An 18,892-nucleotide genomic window follows, 5' to 3' on the forward strand; every position below is an offset into this window, starting at 1 on the left:
TGAAAACGCATCTACTGGAAGCAGAAAGGTCTAGCTGTTGCTATGTGACTGCTGAAGGCTTGTACAAGAGTACAATGCAGCATTGCTAAATGTTGAAATGTCTTTGTGAGTGCAACAGCACAACAAGCTCTTATTAAAATATGTGTGAATGTGTGTGTGAATGGGTGGATGACTGGATATGTAAAGCGCTTTGGGGTCCTTAGGGACTAGTAAAGCGCTATATAAATACAGGCCATTTACCATTTACCATTTAAAATACCAGGTTTAAAAATTCATTAAATTTTTGAATAGTGAAAATTAGGTAATGGTAGCTTCCCAAACAGCCTGCTCAAAGTCTGAATAAAATAACTTCTACATGTTTTAAAGCAACTTTTTTCTTAGCTGCACATTGATGAAAGTTAGGGTTAAACTCATTTAAAACCTTTTATGGAATTTTTCCCAATTTGACATACTTAAAACAGAAGAAATATAATGCAAAAATGTTCCTAAGAGAGTTGATCTGAAAGAAATAAATACATTCTACAAGTATACCTATTTAGCATGTGGCTAAAATGCTACCTACCCTTTACCCTTCAAATATTTTCATATGGAGGAAAAAAAACAGCATTAAAAAAAAGTAAGTAAAACCAAATCACCATTCAGAGAAAAGTGAGCCATGCCAAATGCTAATTAGCCGAATCAGGAGAGTAACAATAACTGTGATCTAACTTTATCTGACGCTAGTGGAGATTAATGTGGTAAAGCTCCTTTAAATCTCATATACAGTGTCTATTAAAGATTTATTCATGCAATAAACTTTTTTGTTTGGTTGGTTCCTTAATGGAAAAAGCCCACAGCATCTGTTCTTGTTGTCAATACCAACCGATGTCTATGATCCAGAGTAGGACCGGGCGATATGACCCAAAATTCATATCTCGATATTCTTTAGCTAGATGGCAATATACGATATATATCTCGATATTTTTTAAAGTCATAAAGTAAGAACAAAAAGAGAGTTCTTAGTCAAAGCTGTGTCCCAAATCTCACACAGGCACTTTTACTAACATAAAGTGTGGATGTACAAGAAAAAATTACTCAGAAATAAATTATTAGCATTTATTAAATAATAATGCTCCATGAATAAAACAAAACAATGTTGTTTTTGTGCATAACAAAAAGCTCACAATTGTGCAGTCAAAATGTAAACTAAAAGACGCTGAGCATCTGCTCTGTTCCCAAGTTCTACTCTGTGGAGTTCCCCAAGGTTCCATCTTGGGACCCCCTCTGTTTAACATTTACATGCTCCCACTGGCACAGATTATAAAGAACAACAAAATAAACTATCATAGCTATGCAGATGACACACAAATATATATCACAATGTCACCAGGAGACCAAGGCCCTGTACAGGCTCTTGGTAAATGCATTGAGGAAATTAATGACTGGTTGTGCCAAAATTTTCTCCAGCTAAACAAAAACAAAACTGAGGTAATAGTCTTTGGTGCCAAAGAAAAACGATTACAGATCACCAGAGAACTTCAATCTATACACCTAAAAACCACAGACCAGGCGAGAAATTTGGGTGTAGTGATGGATGCAGACCTAAACTTAGAAAAACACATTAAGACAATAACAAAATCAGCTTACTATCACCTCAAAAATATTTCGAGGATAAAAGATCTGATGTCTCAACAGGACCTGGAAAAACTAGTCCATGCATTCATCTTTAGTAGGCTTGATTACTGTAACAGCATCTTTACAGGTCTACCTAAAAAATCAGTCAGACAACTACAGCTCATTCAGAACTCTGCTGCTCGAGTCCTCACTAAGACCAAAAAAGTGGACCACATCAGTCCAGCTCTGAGGTCCTTACACTGGCTGCCTGTCCGTCAGAGGATAGACTTTAAAGTTCTGATGCTGGTCTATAAAGCTCTGAATGGTTTAGGACCAAAATACATCAGTGACCTCCTGACCCAGTATGAACCTTCCAGATCCCTCAGGTCATCTGGATCCGGTCTTTTATCAGTTCCCAGAGTCAGAACCAGACACGGAGAAGCTGCATTCAGCTTTTATGCTCCTTATATCTGGAACAAACTCCCAGAAAGCCTCAGATCAGCTGAAACACTCAGTTTATTTAAATCCAGGTTGAAGACTCACCTGTTCTCAGCTGCATTTGAATAAAGCACCAAATCCACACTTTTAAGCTTAAACTTCAAAACTTACATTTTAACTACTGATTTTATCTACTGTTCTGATTTTATCTGTTTTGATTTTACATACTGTTTTGTTTGTTTGTTTGTTTGTTATTTAGTTAGTTAGTTTGTTTGTTTGCTTGCTTGTTTTAATCAATTTTAAATCATGCTTTTTATTTGTTTTTGTTTCTAATGTCTCTGTAAAGCACTTTGAACCACCTTGTTGTTGAATTGTGCTATACAAATAAACTTGCCTTGCCTTGCCTCTGTGACTGACAGCCTGGAGTTTGAAATCCTCTTTGTAACCATGTCTCTTAACAGGTGCCATTTGTGGTCCTTATATGCACACAGTACAGTAATATTACCTTGAAGCAGAGCACGTGGCTCCTCGGTAGCCGTGATGCTCCAACAATCCATCAAGCAGTGCAGCTTCGTAGCTTACCAAAGTCGTACCAAAACATTTTTTGAAAGGTTTCTGAGCGCTGTGTACCACATAAAATCAGTTTGCGGTCAGTAAGCACAACCTGAATTCATACATAAGACACACTGTCGATTTTTGAGAAAATGATAGGATTTTAGGCATCAATGCGTTAGCGCGGTTAGCTCATTAATGCATTGATGCCGTCCAGCCCCATGCACGGGGTGATCCGCGGTAACTCGTTAACAGAGATTTGCCCCGTTAATGCAGTTATGGCGTTAACGTCACGCTGACAGCACTAAAATAGTAATCTTCAAATGTTTTCTTTTTACCGACCAGCTCCTCTTTGATAGCTGCCGTGTCCATCTTGTTGTTGCCTGCAGGTGAAGCGATGGGGGAGTTGTGTTCAGTGAAGGAGAGAGGCGAGGCAGCGTAGAGACAAAAGTGTACTAAAGAGAGGCAAACTTGCAGCTCCACAAGTATAGTTATAACTAGAGATGGACCGATCCGATATTAAGTATCGGTATCGGTCCGATACTGACCTAAATTACTGGATCGGATATCGGAGAAAAATAAAAAATGTAATCCGATCCATTAAATATCACGAAAGCACCTCACAAAACTTGCAACACGCTGTAACTCGCCTCAGAACGTTAGCACGTCGGAGCAGTATGCATCACGTGATAGAGCGGCTGTGGCATGCGGGACCTGTCGGTGGTCTGGATAGCATTTGGAGCTTCACTAGCAACCCGGCATTTCATCTCCGACAAAGTTATCCCGAGAGAAGTAAAGCAAGTGTGTAAGTCCATCTCTGAATGTTTGTAAAGCATTCCTGCTTTAAGCTTAACAAACGATATATAGAGCGACTGCCTCTTCTTGCTGCTACTTCAATCATGAAACTGCTTAATGATCAGCTGATCTTCTGTCGCGAGTTCGTCTCTCTTGTTTGTTTTTGGCCCACTTTGCACCAGAAAGAGGAAACCAGCGGCTGAACAACAGCAGCACGTTTAAGCTTGATCAGCTGTTGTTAGAATTTATTTAATATTACTTTCTACTCGAGGATCTTTTTCTACGTAGCTGACGGCTGGTAACTGTGCAGGGGCGGATCTAGCAAAGTTTAGCCAGGGGGGCCGATAGGGCATGAACAGGGAAAAGGGGGCACAAAGACATACTTTTCTTTCTTATTCTCATTTAAAATGTCTAGCTTTTAATAAATAATTATCTGACACCCAAAGTTTTAATTTGATGTAAAATGAATAGAAGTCAATTACTGTATATAGTAACTATTAAGTCTAATATATATACCCTAGTAAGCTATAGTACTTTTTCCTTTGGGAAGGTACCATCTGTGCAGTCTGCAATTTTGTTGAAAAAAGATGTTGAATCTATTTAATATTTCTTGAAAAATAATTGATTTCTGTGCATTTTTTTTCACACTGCATCAAATTAAGGTTGATTACGTCGATTAAGCATCATGAGGTGGCGCGTGAGGGGTGGTTCCCTATTTTTTATTTATTTATTTTTGTTGTTGCTGGGAGTTGGAACCCTATTAGTTAGGTTGCTTAATATTTATGCTAAGTACTCTTTAAAATACCAGAATAGGGAGGATGGTGTAGGTTTAAGTTTATTAGATTGTTCAGTATTGCTGAACTATGAAATTTTTTTTTTTTGCATACAGGTATAACAGAATAGCTTTAGTGTAGTTGTTGTTTTAAACTTGAGTATGAACTTATACAAAATGCAGCAAGATATTTAAAAAAACAGTTTTGTTGATTAAAAAACACTATATCGGATTCATATCGGTATCGGCAGATATCCAAATTTATGATATCGGACATAAAAAAGTGGTATCGTGCCATCTCTAGTTATAACGTACCATAGACTATATCGATATAAACGATATTGTCACATCTCATATCTCGTATAAAAATATATCGATATATTTAAAAACTCGACATATCGCCGAGTCCTAATCCAGAGTGCATCTTAACTCAACACCACAGGCATTTCTGATTATTGATTATTACATTCTGATTATTGATTATTACATTCTGGAAGTGGCATAAATATAAGTGCTATTAACCCAATAAATCAAGAAAAATTAGCTTTACGTTTTTGGTGAAAAATACACAAATTTGTTCATGACAATTTAAGCAAGTAACACACTTTTGAATAAATTTCTAATAAACAAAGTGTGTGAAACTCAAGTTGGACTTGGACTTCTATTTTTTTTTTTTTAAAAATGGTCAATTCCTATATTACTGGGCTTTATGCAGAGCCCTTAAAAAAGTGGGTAGTCACTATGGCACTCTATATACAGTAGCTGCAGTATATCAATTAGGGAGCAATTGATTGCTAATCAAAATAAACTTAATAAATGTATTTCTTTAGCATCATCATTCGGTCAAAATTTTAAAATTACCCAATAATTAGATTTCCAATTATTGACAAGCCAGAATGCTTATGCATTGAACTATAGTGTTAAGTATGGTAAGCTGTATCTACTTAAAAATATGATATATCTCCAAGCACGGTAAGTATGCTGTGGCATCACATCTTGTTTTTTTTTACATAACTAGCACATTTCTTTCCTGCATTATTTTTTAGTACATGCTTCTTTTGTTGTATAATTTGGTGCTGTTGCAACCCCATTTCCCCACTGGGGTTATAAAACTTGTATCTTCTGTCTAATTCTTGACAAGGAAAAAAAAAGTAATTAAATATTCATATTCTTTTCACTGCATTTATGAAAGTAATAAGTCTCTCAGTGCAGAGCTTCAGAGCAGCTCACACATAAATCTTTGCTTCAGGTCATACCCCATCCCCACCTGAAAATCAGCAAACCTTTGGAGACTTATTGCCTAAATGAAGGACTTAAGTTCCACAAGAGTTTGACAACATTCAACAACACATGCCCTGAAAACCTGGACTACATTGTTCAGCAAGGGATCCAGATCCTTTTTTGTTCCCATTTGATGAAGTTTAATGGTCCTATTAGTCATTTTTTTCACATTTGAACTGCTTCTTTATTTATTTCTGAAGTATCCGGTCAATAAGATCAGAGTGAGTGATAGCAGAAGGGAGAACGGATGATGCCTCTGTTTTCTTTTGTTCCGATAACCTTTAGTTGACTTTTGCTTGATGGCCCTCTAGAGTGCTTTTTATTAGCAATTTTGGCATCTTGTTTGCCCGAGGTCATCTATCACAATATCCCTGTCAGATTCCAGAGTAAGAACAGCAATCCCTGATCTGTTTGGATGCTTTTAGAAAAAAAAAAAACCATAGGGCTGTGAAAGAATCTGACAAAGTTGAAGAGTAAAAAGTTTATTTTTGTCCTTTCAAAACTGAGTGCAGGGATGACCTGGGGGCCTGATATGCTAGAAACAATTTCACAAGAGGAGAAGACTCTTACAAATCTCAACTTCAGTTTCTTTGAGGCAAGGCAAGACCTGCACCACTGCGAGTAGGAAGTTAGCCAGGTAGTCACATCTGGATAAACAAATCGACTGGATTTGCTATTTATACCTACCAACGCTTCCAAAACCCTGCTGCAACACATAGTTGGAAGCTTGTTCAAAAGGCCAGCTCTCTTTGAGGAAAAATATATGTATTGCTATCAACAAGCAGTCCCACTCACATGCCTCCCACAAACTGCTGAACAGTAATTTCTTTTATGATAAACTGCAGTATATCTTGGGGTCAGAACCCTTATATATATTATAAAGACACCAGAGGAAAAAGAAAAATTCTAATTTCTCACACATACCCCAAGGGACTTATACTGTAGAGCGTTTGGAGCAAAGAAAGCCAACCTCAGCTTTTTCTCAAGTTATTGTACGTTATGATATAGCCAATGTGTATTTTCTTTACCTGAGACAAAAGGAAGGTCTTATCCAATATACTAAAGAGGCCTAAAGTCCTCTCGGTCCTGATTTCCTCATGTGTATATGCTTTGATTTCAGTTTTGCATTTGAGTCCTGCATATTAAGGTCCTATCCTGCCTTGACTCACACAGCATTTTATGACACTTTAGTTATCATTAATCTCTAGCTCTTGTCCACAGTTTGTCTTTGGCCTGTCTCCCTCCTCTCACCTCCAACCAGTCGCAGCAGATGGCCGCCACTCCATGAGCCTGTTTCTGCCAGTTATTCCTTCCTGTTAAAATGGAGTTTTTCCTTCTCACTGTTGCCAAGTGCTTGATCATCAGGGGTCATCTGATTGTTGGGGTTTTCTCCCCATTATTTTAGAGTCTTCACCTTACAGTACAAGTGTCTTGAAGGGACTGCTGTTGCAGTTTGGTGCTATGAATCGAATCAACCCAATTCTATATGAATAATAACTAAAGATTTAGACATTCACTTCTTTAATTATGAGACTTTACTGTTATCATACTTGAAACCGAGTTTTTTGGGTTTTCACAATCAAACTGCTGCAGTCACACTGACTTGATTAGAGTCTCCAGCTACATTTCATAGTATTAGCACAATAACTGAACTATTATGTCCATTAACCTTCACCTCTCCAGGTCAGAAATTGCTGGAAGGGGGCATGATTTCCTCTCTAATTAACTGCAAGTCCTGCTTAAACACTATTCCAGCACACTTGCATCACTGCTTCTCCCTTAATCTTTACCTTATTGTATACAAAAGCTCCTTAAGGAGACTGCTGTTGGAATATAAATGAAAGTCAATTCAGTTCAATTGAACACATCCTGCAACACTGAGAACATTTTTATTTTGCCGCAGACAGAAATGTTAGGGCATACAAACATATTATATTCAGATATAACTACAAGCACCTAGGGAAAACCCGTTCTCCTTGACGACAGCTAACATCCATGCCTATTTTTAGCTTCCAATTTTAGTTGAACAAAATAATTAAATTGAGAAGACTTCCCCATCTGTTTTCTCAGAAATATTGGTGCAGTGCCATTTTAAAAAAGTTTTGCATCCCTAAAATTTGGCATGTTTTCACATTACCTCATTCAACAAACTTTAGAACTATGTATGCATAAACAGTAGTGGGCCATGGAAACTGGAATCCAGCTTTGTGTTTTCCTGCTCTTCCTTTGAGCTGCCTGTTCCATAGGTATTAGACTTAAGTCAGTGAAAAATGATTCACTGCTTAGTTAAGGGTAAGCACATAACAGTATGTCTCAGAGGTATCTTTTTACAACTTGCTCCAAAGAAACTATATTATGAAATAGATAATAATAATAATGGATACTTTATTGATCCCCATGGGGAAATTACTTGTTTTTCTCTGCATTTGACCCATTCACTCAGTGAAGCAGTGGGCAGCCCACTAAGCAGGCGCCTGGGGAGCAGTGTGTAGGGACGGTACCTTGCTCAGGGGTACCTCAGGGTAGCTGTTAAGTGGATTCGAACCGCCGACCTTCCGATCATGGGGCGACCACTTTACCTACTGAGCTATCCCTGCCCCTTAGATAGACTAACCCTTAGATAGACTAACCCTTGATGAGTTACATTGCTCAGATTACCTTTAAACACCCAGATGGCACATAAAAGTTATTTAAATGCAATGTATTATTTATACATGGTGTTCAACCTAGGTTTATTGTCTTTGAAGAAATGTTGTGCCAGCAGGTCTGTCTGAGCTGTGATCAAGTTTTGAGAGCCTTTGGAGCATTAAGATTTGATGCTGAATCTATGCCAGAAAAACTTAAACTCGGACTGACAGTACAAGTTTGTCTTTCAGCATTATAAGAAAACATGCAATCTGTGCTTTGAACACTCTGACCTGCAGGAATAACAACTTAATTTAGCTTGGAGAGAACCTTATTTTAGCATTTTTAAGATAGCTAGCTAATCTACTAAAGATGCTACTATACACTTCAAGTCTGCTTGCCAATTCTTCCTATATCCAGGAACCTACGGTACTCTTGTAGATTATCACTCTGGCATGCATTCAGCAAGTTCATTTGACCATATGATGTATCCTAGTGTAAGTGGTCAATTACAATATAGATTTGAACTGAAAATGGAAAAAGACAGGAAACAAGTACCTTGTTGGAGCAAAATTGTCTGCTTCAAAACGAGATGTCATCCCCACCAATCTCTGGACTTGTTTCACTAGTTTCCCAAGTTTCTGTAAGGATTTCCCTAACTTTAGGAAGGTGCATTTTCTTGCTGTATGATGTATACAATACCAAGTACACAAGTACAATGTATATCATTTATTTGATGTTTTAACATGGAAATCTACCGAAAAAGGAAGAGAAACATACAGAGATATACAGTATAAATCTAAGCCTAAATACATTTTGTGGCAGCACAGAACATTTCACATTCCATTATGGGACCAAGGCCATACAACACCTGAAGTATTCAATGACTTTTTTTATTTTTTTATTTTATTTTTTAATATTTATTTATTTATTAGATGTAGGCTCACACGGCATTGTGTCATTTCTAAAATGAGCAGCTGACAGCTCTTATAAATGAGTTTGCAATAAATCTTTTTTTTCTTTTTAATTCTCCAAAGTTACAAATTGTAGTTGCATGCATGATAAACAGGTATCTAGAGTTTATAACACTTGCCTTCTTTTACTCGTAAACTGCGCTTTGTAGTTCAGTAATTTAAAAAAAAAAATGATTCACACATTGACCAGTTGTAATGCCAGCACATCATCCAAAAGTAATTCAAAGCAAACCAGTTAGCTAGGAAGATCTTTTTAGACACGTGTTGTAAAAGGTTTTTTCTTTAGCTTCCATGTTCAGTCTTATTTACACTAGACTGAAGCTTCATCAACACAAAGCAGTTTGAATCTTCTTTGGACAGACTTATTTCATTACTTTTTTGCATTCATGCAAGATATTCCCAAACAATGCTCTGTGACCAAGACCAAAGTCAAAGACATTTTCTTTTACTGTGTGTTCATTGCAAAACAACATGTAGCGCAATTACATACAAAGTCTAGTCGATGACGATGTGGAGACAAATTTGTATCTGAGTGAAATAAAATTGTTTCCACATTACTGGAAATCACTTGATGATTGAGCAATATTTTCTAGATTTCCAAAAATATTTTGTAGTCTCCATTTGTGCTGGTAACACACCGTTGGGTAAAGTTTTTTTGGAAAGATTTCGCCTTCAAGGGGATGACATGTCCAATACCAGATGAACTACTTCACAGAGTTACCGTAGAACTTCTAATATATTTAAAAGCTTTTGCTAGCTGGAATTATATTACGATCAGGTAATGGTCCAGAATGAACAGGGCCCAAAAGTGCAAATTTTGTTTGTTCTTTTTGACTGGCTTATGACAAAAACATAATATTTCCATTTTTTATTTTTTTCACAGATTTCAGCAAAATATTACAGATACTGTATTTGCAAAATGTAATAAATAAATATCTGGGTTTATTTCTCTTGAAGCATAAGCATATGCAACTATTAAAACCATTTAGCGCCATTAGTTACAATTCCTATTGGAGACCATATTACACACACCCTCTGTTGTGCTTCTGACTGGACTGCTGATAATTTTAGTATAATACCATTATTATTGTTATTATTATTATAATGTGAAGCAGAATGTCTGTTTCAGGTCATCTCTGGGGCAACTTTGTAGGGCTAGATGCTTGTTAGGTTGCATAAAAGCGTACATTTTTCTTAACTTTATGCCTAAGCAGACTTATGTATTATTTCGCTGCCATTTCTTTCTTGTACCCTGATCTTATTTGCCTCCAGGCCTGTATACACAGCAGAAAATGTGATTTGGGGTCACAAGAGCTCTATATTAATCAGTACTGAGGTCAATCCTTTTTCCAGTAAGCAAACTGAAATTGTGCAGAAACAATCCAAGTACAATACATTCAGTTCTTAGTCATATATCAACCTGTACAAAGAAAACTTGACTGATTGTATTCTGTCAACAAACTCAGTTATCAATAACCTTTTTTTTTCTCTACATGTATTCTTGTACATGCACAAATAGTGGATGTATTCCATGTATCTGCAATTGATCAAGAATGCTTCAAATGTACATCCTCAAGTTATAACTGGTTGATGGCTCTGCGACCTTAGGTGGAATGGCACACAGTTTGTCAAAAGAGTCTGACAGTAGAGCTATTTTTAATCCAGAAAACTATTATATGTTGACATTTGTCCATAGTTGAGCAAGCAGCAAGAAAACAAATAATCTACCAATGCCATTCCTTTCAGTGGCTCCATATCCACTTTCCATCACACATGCACATGCACACACTAGTAAAGCACCATCTTTTTACTTTCTCACTCTATTCTATTTGTCACTCACAATGTAGGAATGGGTGTTACATTCTGATGGAAAAATTATGATCATGGCTCATTATCCTCTCCCTGAAGAATGGATCTGATACATTCAATACTAGTATGTGCTTTTGTTTACACGACAGATCAGTTATCTTGGTCCATCTTCGGGCTCTATGGAATCCATTTGCATCACTCAGTACAGCTGAACATACATACAGTGTCTTGAGTGGAGTTATTGGGTAGGAATGTCTTCAGAGTGCCCCACAAATGCTCAAAACTAAACGGATGCGTGAAACAGATCTGTTAGTTTAATTCTTTCTACTAAATTATGTTAATTGCCAGTATGACAATCACAAAAAGATCATTTTCATTTTGGGGTTGTACATGCAGGGATATATGAGATGTGAACAAAAACTTCTGGGAACAGGCTCCCGAAGAAAATCAAAATCCATACCAGAGTTTAATTTGGCTGAGCTACTGTTCAAGGTCATTTTCACAGCACATCTTAAACGTACGTGTGTGTATATATATATCTCAAAGGACTAAAACATGGCACCATGGATGATCATTTTTGTCACCACTGGTTATGGGTGTCAAATATGGAGCTTTAATGTTAATGTTTTAGCGGTTGCCATGTTTGTTTCTGGAGCCAGAAATGAATGAATAAAAAGATGGAGTCCTAAGTTAGCAGCTAATGACAGCTAGCTGGTTGTGTTCATAAATTATATTGGTTGAACTACTTGAAAGGTCTCTACCTCACAGCAAAGCATCAGATAACCAATTAAAATGCCTCAAAAAGGCACCATGAAGAAACCTACAGTGAAGCAGTCCAATTTAACGACTGAAAGAAGTAGATGAGGCCCCACAGAGTCCAATCACAAGAACTGACAGACAATGTGATCATTGGTTTGAGCCCAAAACAATTATCCAGGTAGGTGAATTATAAGAAAATTAGCCCCATTTAGTGTTGCTGATGAAGTGGCAAACTATTCATAGAGACCAAAAGACTTTTTTGTACTGCCGATTTGTGGTTTTTAATTTATTAAAGTTGGGCAATTTATTTAGGGGTGGCTGTAGAGTAGGCCTTCCACTAACTCACAATTTAGGTTGGTGGTTATATCCCTGGCTGCATTAACACAGTAGTTCAGAATAGACTCATTCCTGCCGCTTGCATCCACAGCTTGTGATCACAAGTGAGGGTAGGGACATAGATCAACTGGCGAACTGCTCCAGTGCGAGCACGAGATCCCCACCTCATAGAACCAACAGAACCACATCATCTGCAAAAAGCAGTGATGAGATTCTGAGGGCACCAAAGTGGAAGCTTTCTGCCACCTGGCTATGCCTAGAAATTCTGTCCTTAGGTGTACACTACGTACAATTGCCTGTACCATGACTGAGCGTGATTGTTGTCTTACACAACTGGTGACATACTGTCATCTCACATGCCTTGTAGATTTGTTAATTACCCAACACAGTGATTTTCATCGAAACACTTATTGTGGAGTAAGTATTGGAATTGTCATCACTGGTGACAGGGTTACTGTCATACATTTTGTTGGAATTCACTGGTTTTTGCAACAGGAATTTGTCCAGGGATCAGCCAGTCAATGCAGACCTCTATGGTAATGTCTTGAGGGATCAATGCAGAACATTTAGCACGGAACTACAAAAACTGTGGTGTGTCAGCACTAAGTGCATTCAAAATGCATGTTTTCTTGACAACATCAACACAAATCTGTTTGCTAGATTTGCTTCATCCAGATTATGTAAAAGAAAATCAATCTGAAATGTTGAGATACTTGAGTGGATCCAGTGAGCAATAGAGAAACACAGGACTTCTGTTAAGTGACCTTAAAATGCACTGTTAACAGTGAATGGTACGTGAGAAGATAACCTTGAACTAAAGTCTACTGAGCCAAATTTTAAATTTTCAGAGGCCCATCCCTGGAACTTTTTGATCCCACCTCTCATAGCTATATATAGATATATATATATACATGTATATATACATATACACATTTATATATATACACACCTATGAACTTATGTACAAAAAATGGGTCTTTTATTCTATTACCACAACGGAGATGGCGCAAAAGAAAACAAGAATAGATTAGGAACTCAAATGAAGACCTCAAGACGCAGAGTACAAAAATATCATAATATTTCATGAGATAAGTAATAACTGTATTGCCCAAAAGGCCCTTGGCAGTTTTCTTAAACAGTTTTTCTAGAATGTTGGAGAAATTTAAGTGCAATTCTGTCATGCTATCACTTGAAAAGTGTTGTTGGTTGAAGGTAGAAGAGGAAAGAAATGGCAGTTGTCATAGTTGTGCTTATTATTTTCTATTCCCCTTATCAAATGACCAAAAAAGTTATTTCAGCGACATTTTTTTTGTTTGGTTTTTAAGAAAAAGACACCCAAAAAATTCAGAACCTGAGTCATAATCATTCTGAACAGAGGACAAAAACCTCCGCTTCAAACTCCTAACCTCCAGCTGGTCATCGGTGGTCAGTCTAGGGTCAGTTCTAGGGTTCTGTTTAATTAACATAGGAAACGGGCACATTTGAAGAAACTATGTTACCTTTCAAATGAAGTACATTCATTTTGGCCGTACAGTTTTTTTTCTGGATGTTCCAAGTAGGTGATAAAGTCTTTAAAAAAGGGTAGATGTTAGCCTAAACCTACCCCTAAATGGGTTGCCAGTGACCTGGGGGATGTTAAGAGTTTGAAGATATTGTGTTTGGGTAAAGGTTTACCAGTTCAATGCATGATAAATTGTATTTAGTAGGAAGTATATTATTAATGCTATAAACAAACACACATTGGTTTGTTGCTGTGAAGTTGTGCTATTACCGAAGGCAAAAAGTACTCTTTTTTTTTTTTCTTCTACGGCTGATCATTACATGCATTAATAGTGCATAGGGTAAATGATTTCTAGGAGTTGCCTGCACTTATCTGATCACCTGTGTAGTATAAAGATTTCTTACTTTTTTGATTAGAAAAATCTTTAACTTAACTGGTTCTTGTTTCTTTTTCTTTTTTGCAAATACTGTAATATTTATTCAATTGCTGGCTTTGTATCTTGCTATTTACACATTACTGAGAGGGCAAATGTGTTGGGAAATGACCGTCACAAATCCCAATTACAGTACATACTTTCAAAAATAAAAAGAACTCGGTACTAAGGGTTCAAACACTGCAAATATAAAAACAACTTAAATGAGAACTTGGTCCAAAACTCGGTAGTCTTTTCTCAGTCTCTTTTTCACTTTTGTCTTATTGTGTTACAGTCTTCAACGTGGCAGATTCCATCATGTATAAAAGCAACAGAGAAAAGGAAGAAAAACAAATGAAATGAAAAAAGTCACAAAAAAAAAACAACAACAAAAAAACAAACCAGAATAAAACACCTCAACAAAACAGTCCAATCAGACATAGTAGAGCCAGTAGATGAGGTTGAAGATTGAGAACACGGAAGGGAAAATGATCCGTGACCAGCGATCAATGGCATTTACATCCGTCAGGTCGGGGATTTTGATTTTTAACTGCGAGGACCGCCTCCGCAGGCGGTTGCGTTTCATCTGAGCGGAGCGGTCCAGGGAGTGACGGCTAGCAGAACATGGACCGACTCCGCCACTCTGCTTGCGATACTGGATGTGCGATGAGGCAGTGCTGTCCAGCTGCACCATGGACTGAGAGTTCCTAATGTCTGCCACGCTGGTGGTGATCTCACTTCCTGCCACTTCATTATGGATTTCCAGGGTGGTCAGCAGAATGTTCCCATGACCATGTGGCTCTGCCTGAATGGAGAAAGAAAACAGTTATGAATATCAGCACTTTAGGAACCTTCCCTCCAAGACCAAGAATTGAAGGAATCCTGAAAGAAAGATTTTCATGGCTGTCTGGGGTTTAAAGTCCGTACCACCCGAACCCTAGCTCCATTTGTTGGAATGATTATTTTTTTGTTTCTTGGGAGAAGAATATAATTTAAAAAAAAAAAAAAAAAAAAGCATTTTCTGATTGCCCCTTGAGTGAGTATTAGCATTATTGTTAGGGTTGGGTCCCATCACCTTTGCAACCTAGCCCTCAAACGGTTAAAATATCTTGCATTGAAAAACGGAACTAACACTAGGAAAACAGGAAAACATACATTGCAATACAAATACTGAAGTAACAAATGGGCCTTGTTAGGCTCATTGCTACTTTGTTTCCACCAGTATGACATTGCATCTATTAGGATGCAAAAATGGGAGGCTCCTTTTAAAGCACTGTTACGCATTTTCTTTTCTTTTCTCATGCCCGACCTCATCTGAATTCCCCCATGAGATTACATATCAAACATTGTTTTTTTCTTTTATCTGAGCCCTTGTGGTTCAAACACTTTCAAAACAAAGTGTTGAAAAAGTTTCGAGGATTATTGTATTTCTTCAAAGGATGGATGGCTTAGTTTTACTCAAACTCTGCATCACATCATATAAAAATAAATAGGAGCTACCGTAGACTTCATATTAATGTTGATTTTGGCAGCTTACATAAACAAATGTATCTGTCAGGCATTGTTGACCTTTTCTGCATAAAGCCCACACAATTGTTCTATGCAATCAAAGTGAGCTTGTTCTATCAGGTGGCAGTAATGGAACATCGGCTGTCCAAAACAAGGCTAACCAATAATCCAGACTGGAAATATGTAACACCACCTGACATTCGGAGGACACTGGTCTTTATTTTTCAAGTTGTAAAAGGCAAATTATTGTAACTTTCAACTTTAAATTCACAGTATGAGATGCCCTCTTTTTTTTTAAAAAAAAACAAACCCATTTTTGAGTAATTTTCGATGGCTAGCTAGCTAACTTAGTTGCATGTCCGTTAACCTTGTTGAGTTTCATTAATGCACGAACACCATTCTGATTGAGACCATAAACTCAACTGAAAAGTATTTCCTGAGGTCACAGATAAGAGACAAGTGAAGAGTCATTTTCCATAGAGTTTTGTCTCTGTGGAGTTAGTCAGGATTACTCCCTCTACTCCTTGTTCACTCCATTGTAGCAATGGTTTGGAGAAGCTACAACACGTTTTGGCTGAATAGCACGTTGAACGCATTTACTATATGGAATTAGGTCTTCAGTTTGCTAAAATCAAAAATGAGAAAAAAAACAAACAAAAACATATTTGTCACATTTTAACATGCAAATATTCACAGAATTGACTTTTTTTTTAAACATTGTGACTATAACTGTAATCATGTTGCATTGCTGCTGCACATTAATATGCCAATATAGTCCATGATAACACATTAAATTGCTAACCTGATACATCAGTTGAATAGAAGTTATTTCAGTTCATTCATTGTCATATTCAACAGTTAAATTCAACACAAGATACAATACATCATAATCCATGCTTATGATTATAGACAAATCAACATTAATGAAAAGTAGTGATTGCTCATGCAAATGTAGCAACTGTGGAAGTCCCATCGTTCCTTTTTGTTTGAGTTAGAATTAAAACTGCTGCAAGAAGCTTGTTATTGTGAGGTGTTTGATTTACTAATTATTAGCCTATGCACTACCCCATCCAGAAGTTTTATTTTTCATGTGCTATACACTATATTATATTTCAGAATATTTTATTGTTTTTTTTAAAGCACTGTGATCTATCTCTAGTCTGCTTACCTGGTGATGTGAAGCACTTAGCATACAGGCTTTTTTGGAAACAGGTTATACTGTTTAAAATGTCAATATACACTGATTTTCAAATCATTTAAGACATATTTTTAATTGGGAAGCATACGGCAACTTGCCCGTATGTGAAGGCAACGTTAATGCTGTACAGCAACTACAGATTTTAGAGCATCACATGCTACAATCCAGACGACACTATTTCCAGGGATGGCCTTAATTGTTTCAGAAAGATAATGCCAAAATGCATTCTAGAGATATGCCCACATCATGGCTCTTTACAAATTCCTACTCTCTCTCAGTTATATCATTTAAGAAAAGCTCTGTCAAAGAATGCCTTGTGGAGTGGTAAACATATTTTTATTGCAAATTTAATGAAAAATGTGCTAGATTAGCATATATTCTTAAAAAAAAAACATTATGGGTTTAACATTTGATAAATTGTCTTTGTACTATTTTTAATTTAACACAGGCTTTAATTAATTAGTAAATCACTCATTTCTATTTTTATTTTACACAACATTCCAAATCTTGTGGAAATAGGTAGAAATCTATCTTTGTACTTATATTTAACATGTAGTACAGCTACATTTCTGATTTTAGTGCATGTACTGCTTTCACCAGAGTCTGACTGATTTATGGTCATGCCAGTAAATGACATTATTAGCTATTTGAACAATTTGATGGTTACGTAGAGATTATGCAATTTCCCTGTTGTCAAATGTGTCTGGGATGCCACAAACACAATAACCGAAGGAGTAAATAAATTAATGGTTATGGAAAAAGGTTAGGCAAATCTGTTTCTTTTGTGTGTCTAAAAGAAAAAATATACTATCTGATACAGCGCAATATCAGATTTTTAAATCACCAAATATGGGTATCAGTCTTAAATATCATATATCAGTCGGGCTCCAGTAATCAAGAATTACCACATAATAAAAAAGCTTATGGTGGCTACCAATCATCACTAGACTCAATACAACTTTTTGGAGTGTAATAAACCTGAGGTTAAATATGAACTGTTTTTCAAGTCTTATGTTATTAAATCAAATAAAACAGTCACTTTAGTATCTTTCTTTGTAAATATGCTGCACTCGTTCCCTATATTCAGATTAATTCATTTGTTTTGTATACCACTGTGCATGGTGGGGGACCTCTGCAGTGACTACCCACTGGCAGGTGGACTGCTTCACCACATTCTTACATGCACTGTGAAAGAAATGGCTTCACTGATGACTTCGATGAGGAAAGATATACAGACAGCATGCATTCAAAATGAGCTCTGAAAGGAGGAAACAAGTCATATCAGAAACACCAATGTGGCAAATCTGCGATGTCATGGAGATGTCTGCGATTGCTCAGTTTATCACATGGATGGAGAAATATTTTTGCATCAAGGCAAAAGAAAACGCATCCATGTCTGCTGATGATGACGGCGAATTGAAGGGTCTCACTGAACAAAACAACTCACCGAGCGTGAGTGGCGAAGACCTTTAACCTGATTGGACCGTTTTAGGGACGCGGTCCTACTACCTGCCTCCTGAGGAGATGAAGATTTTCAGCCACATGTTGGGAACAAATGTCTGAAACTTTTTTTTCTCCATTTAACCAATATATTTTGTGACTGAACACTATGAATAAAGTAAAGCAGGTAAACAGCATACAACGTTCCCCTTTTGTTATACATATCCTGATATGTGAATATGAAAGTAAAGAAACTGATAATTATTCTTGAGAATAACTAACATACAGCTCCATTGACAGGTTTAGTTATCCTGCTAGGACTGTGGACATTCATATTTTTTCAGTACAACAAAAAATGTCATGTCATTCACATTTTTCACTCATTTTCAAAAGTGTCTAACAGGCAACAATCCCTAATGTAGTACCTCACTCTTAACTGTTGAAAAGAAAAGAATCCTTTTAATTTTGAGTATTAACAAAATGCATTTGGACAAACTTATTCCACATTAATGTCGACAAATCACAAAAGCCATCAATGGAGTTATAGAACAGCACATATTAGCCCTTCTTTTCTCCTATTTTCTTGGTGCTAAAGAATGGCCATATTGACCAGCAATGGCGCTGGTACTCACATACAGCTAGAGTTGAGCAGGTACAAGTTCTGAATGATCTGGTCCACTTTTACTAGCATGCACTGCCAAAAAGAAAAAACAAACTTCTGAAAGCAGCTACATATATCACATACAAGTCCAGCATCACACCATTTCATTTGGCAAGACATTTCTCTTCAGTGTACTCACACTCCCAGAACGTTTTGGCAGCGCACCAGCTGCCGTCCAGCCGTGCTGTCGGCTATATAGCATGCTAGCAGGGTTTGCCTTTAAAGCTAAATAGACAG

The 18,892-nt window shown here is 37.0% G+C and overlaps 1 protein-coding gene across 2 annotated transcripts in view; it reads right to left on the bottom strand.

The window, feature by feature from the left end:
- Nucleotides 1-8,800: 8,800 nt before the first annotated feature.
- LOC308393523 (gamma-aminobutyric acid receptor subunit beta-3-like) overlaps nucleotides 8,801-18,892 on the bottom strand; it is a 99,942-nt gene continuing 89,850 nt past the window's right edge. For both annotated transcript variants that reach the window (XM_080877346.1, XM_080877347.1), the window contains one exon: nucleotides 8,801-14,652. In XM_080877346.1, coding sequence (XP_080733472.1) covers nucleotides 14,281-14,652 — 372 coding nt within the window. In that variant the 3' untranslated portion in view covers nucleotides 8,801-14,280. The remainder of the gene's footprint in view (nucleotides 14,653-18,892) is intronic.

The sequence above is a fragment of the Rhamphochromis sp. 'chilingali' genome (genome assembly GCF_963969265.1).
Source record: "Rhamphochromis sp. 'chilingali' genome assembly, chromosome: 3".
NCBI classification, from domain to species: Eukaryota; Metazoa; Chordata; class Actinopteri; order Cichliformes; family Cichlidae; genus Rhamphochromis; species Rhamphochromis sp. 'chilingali'.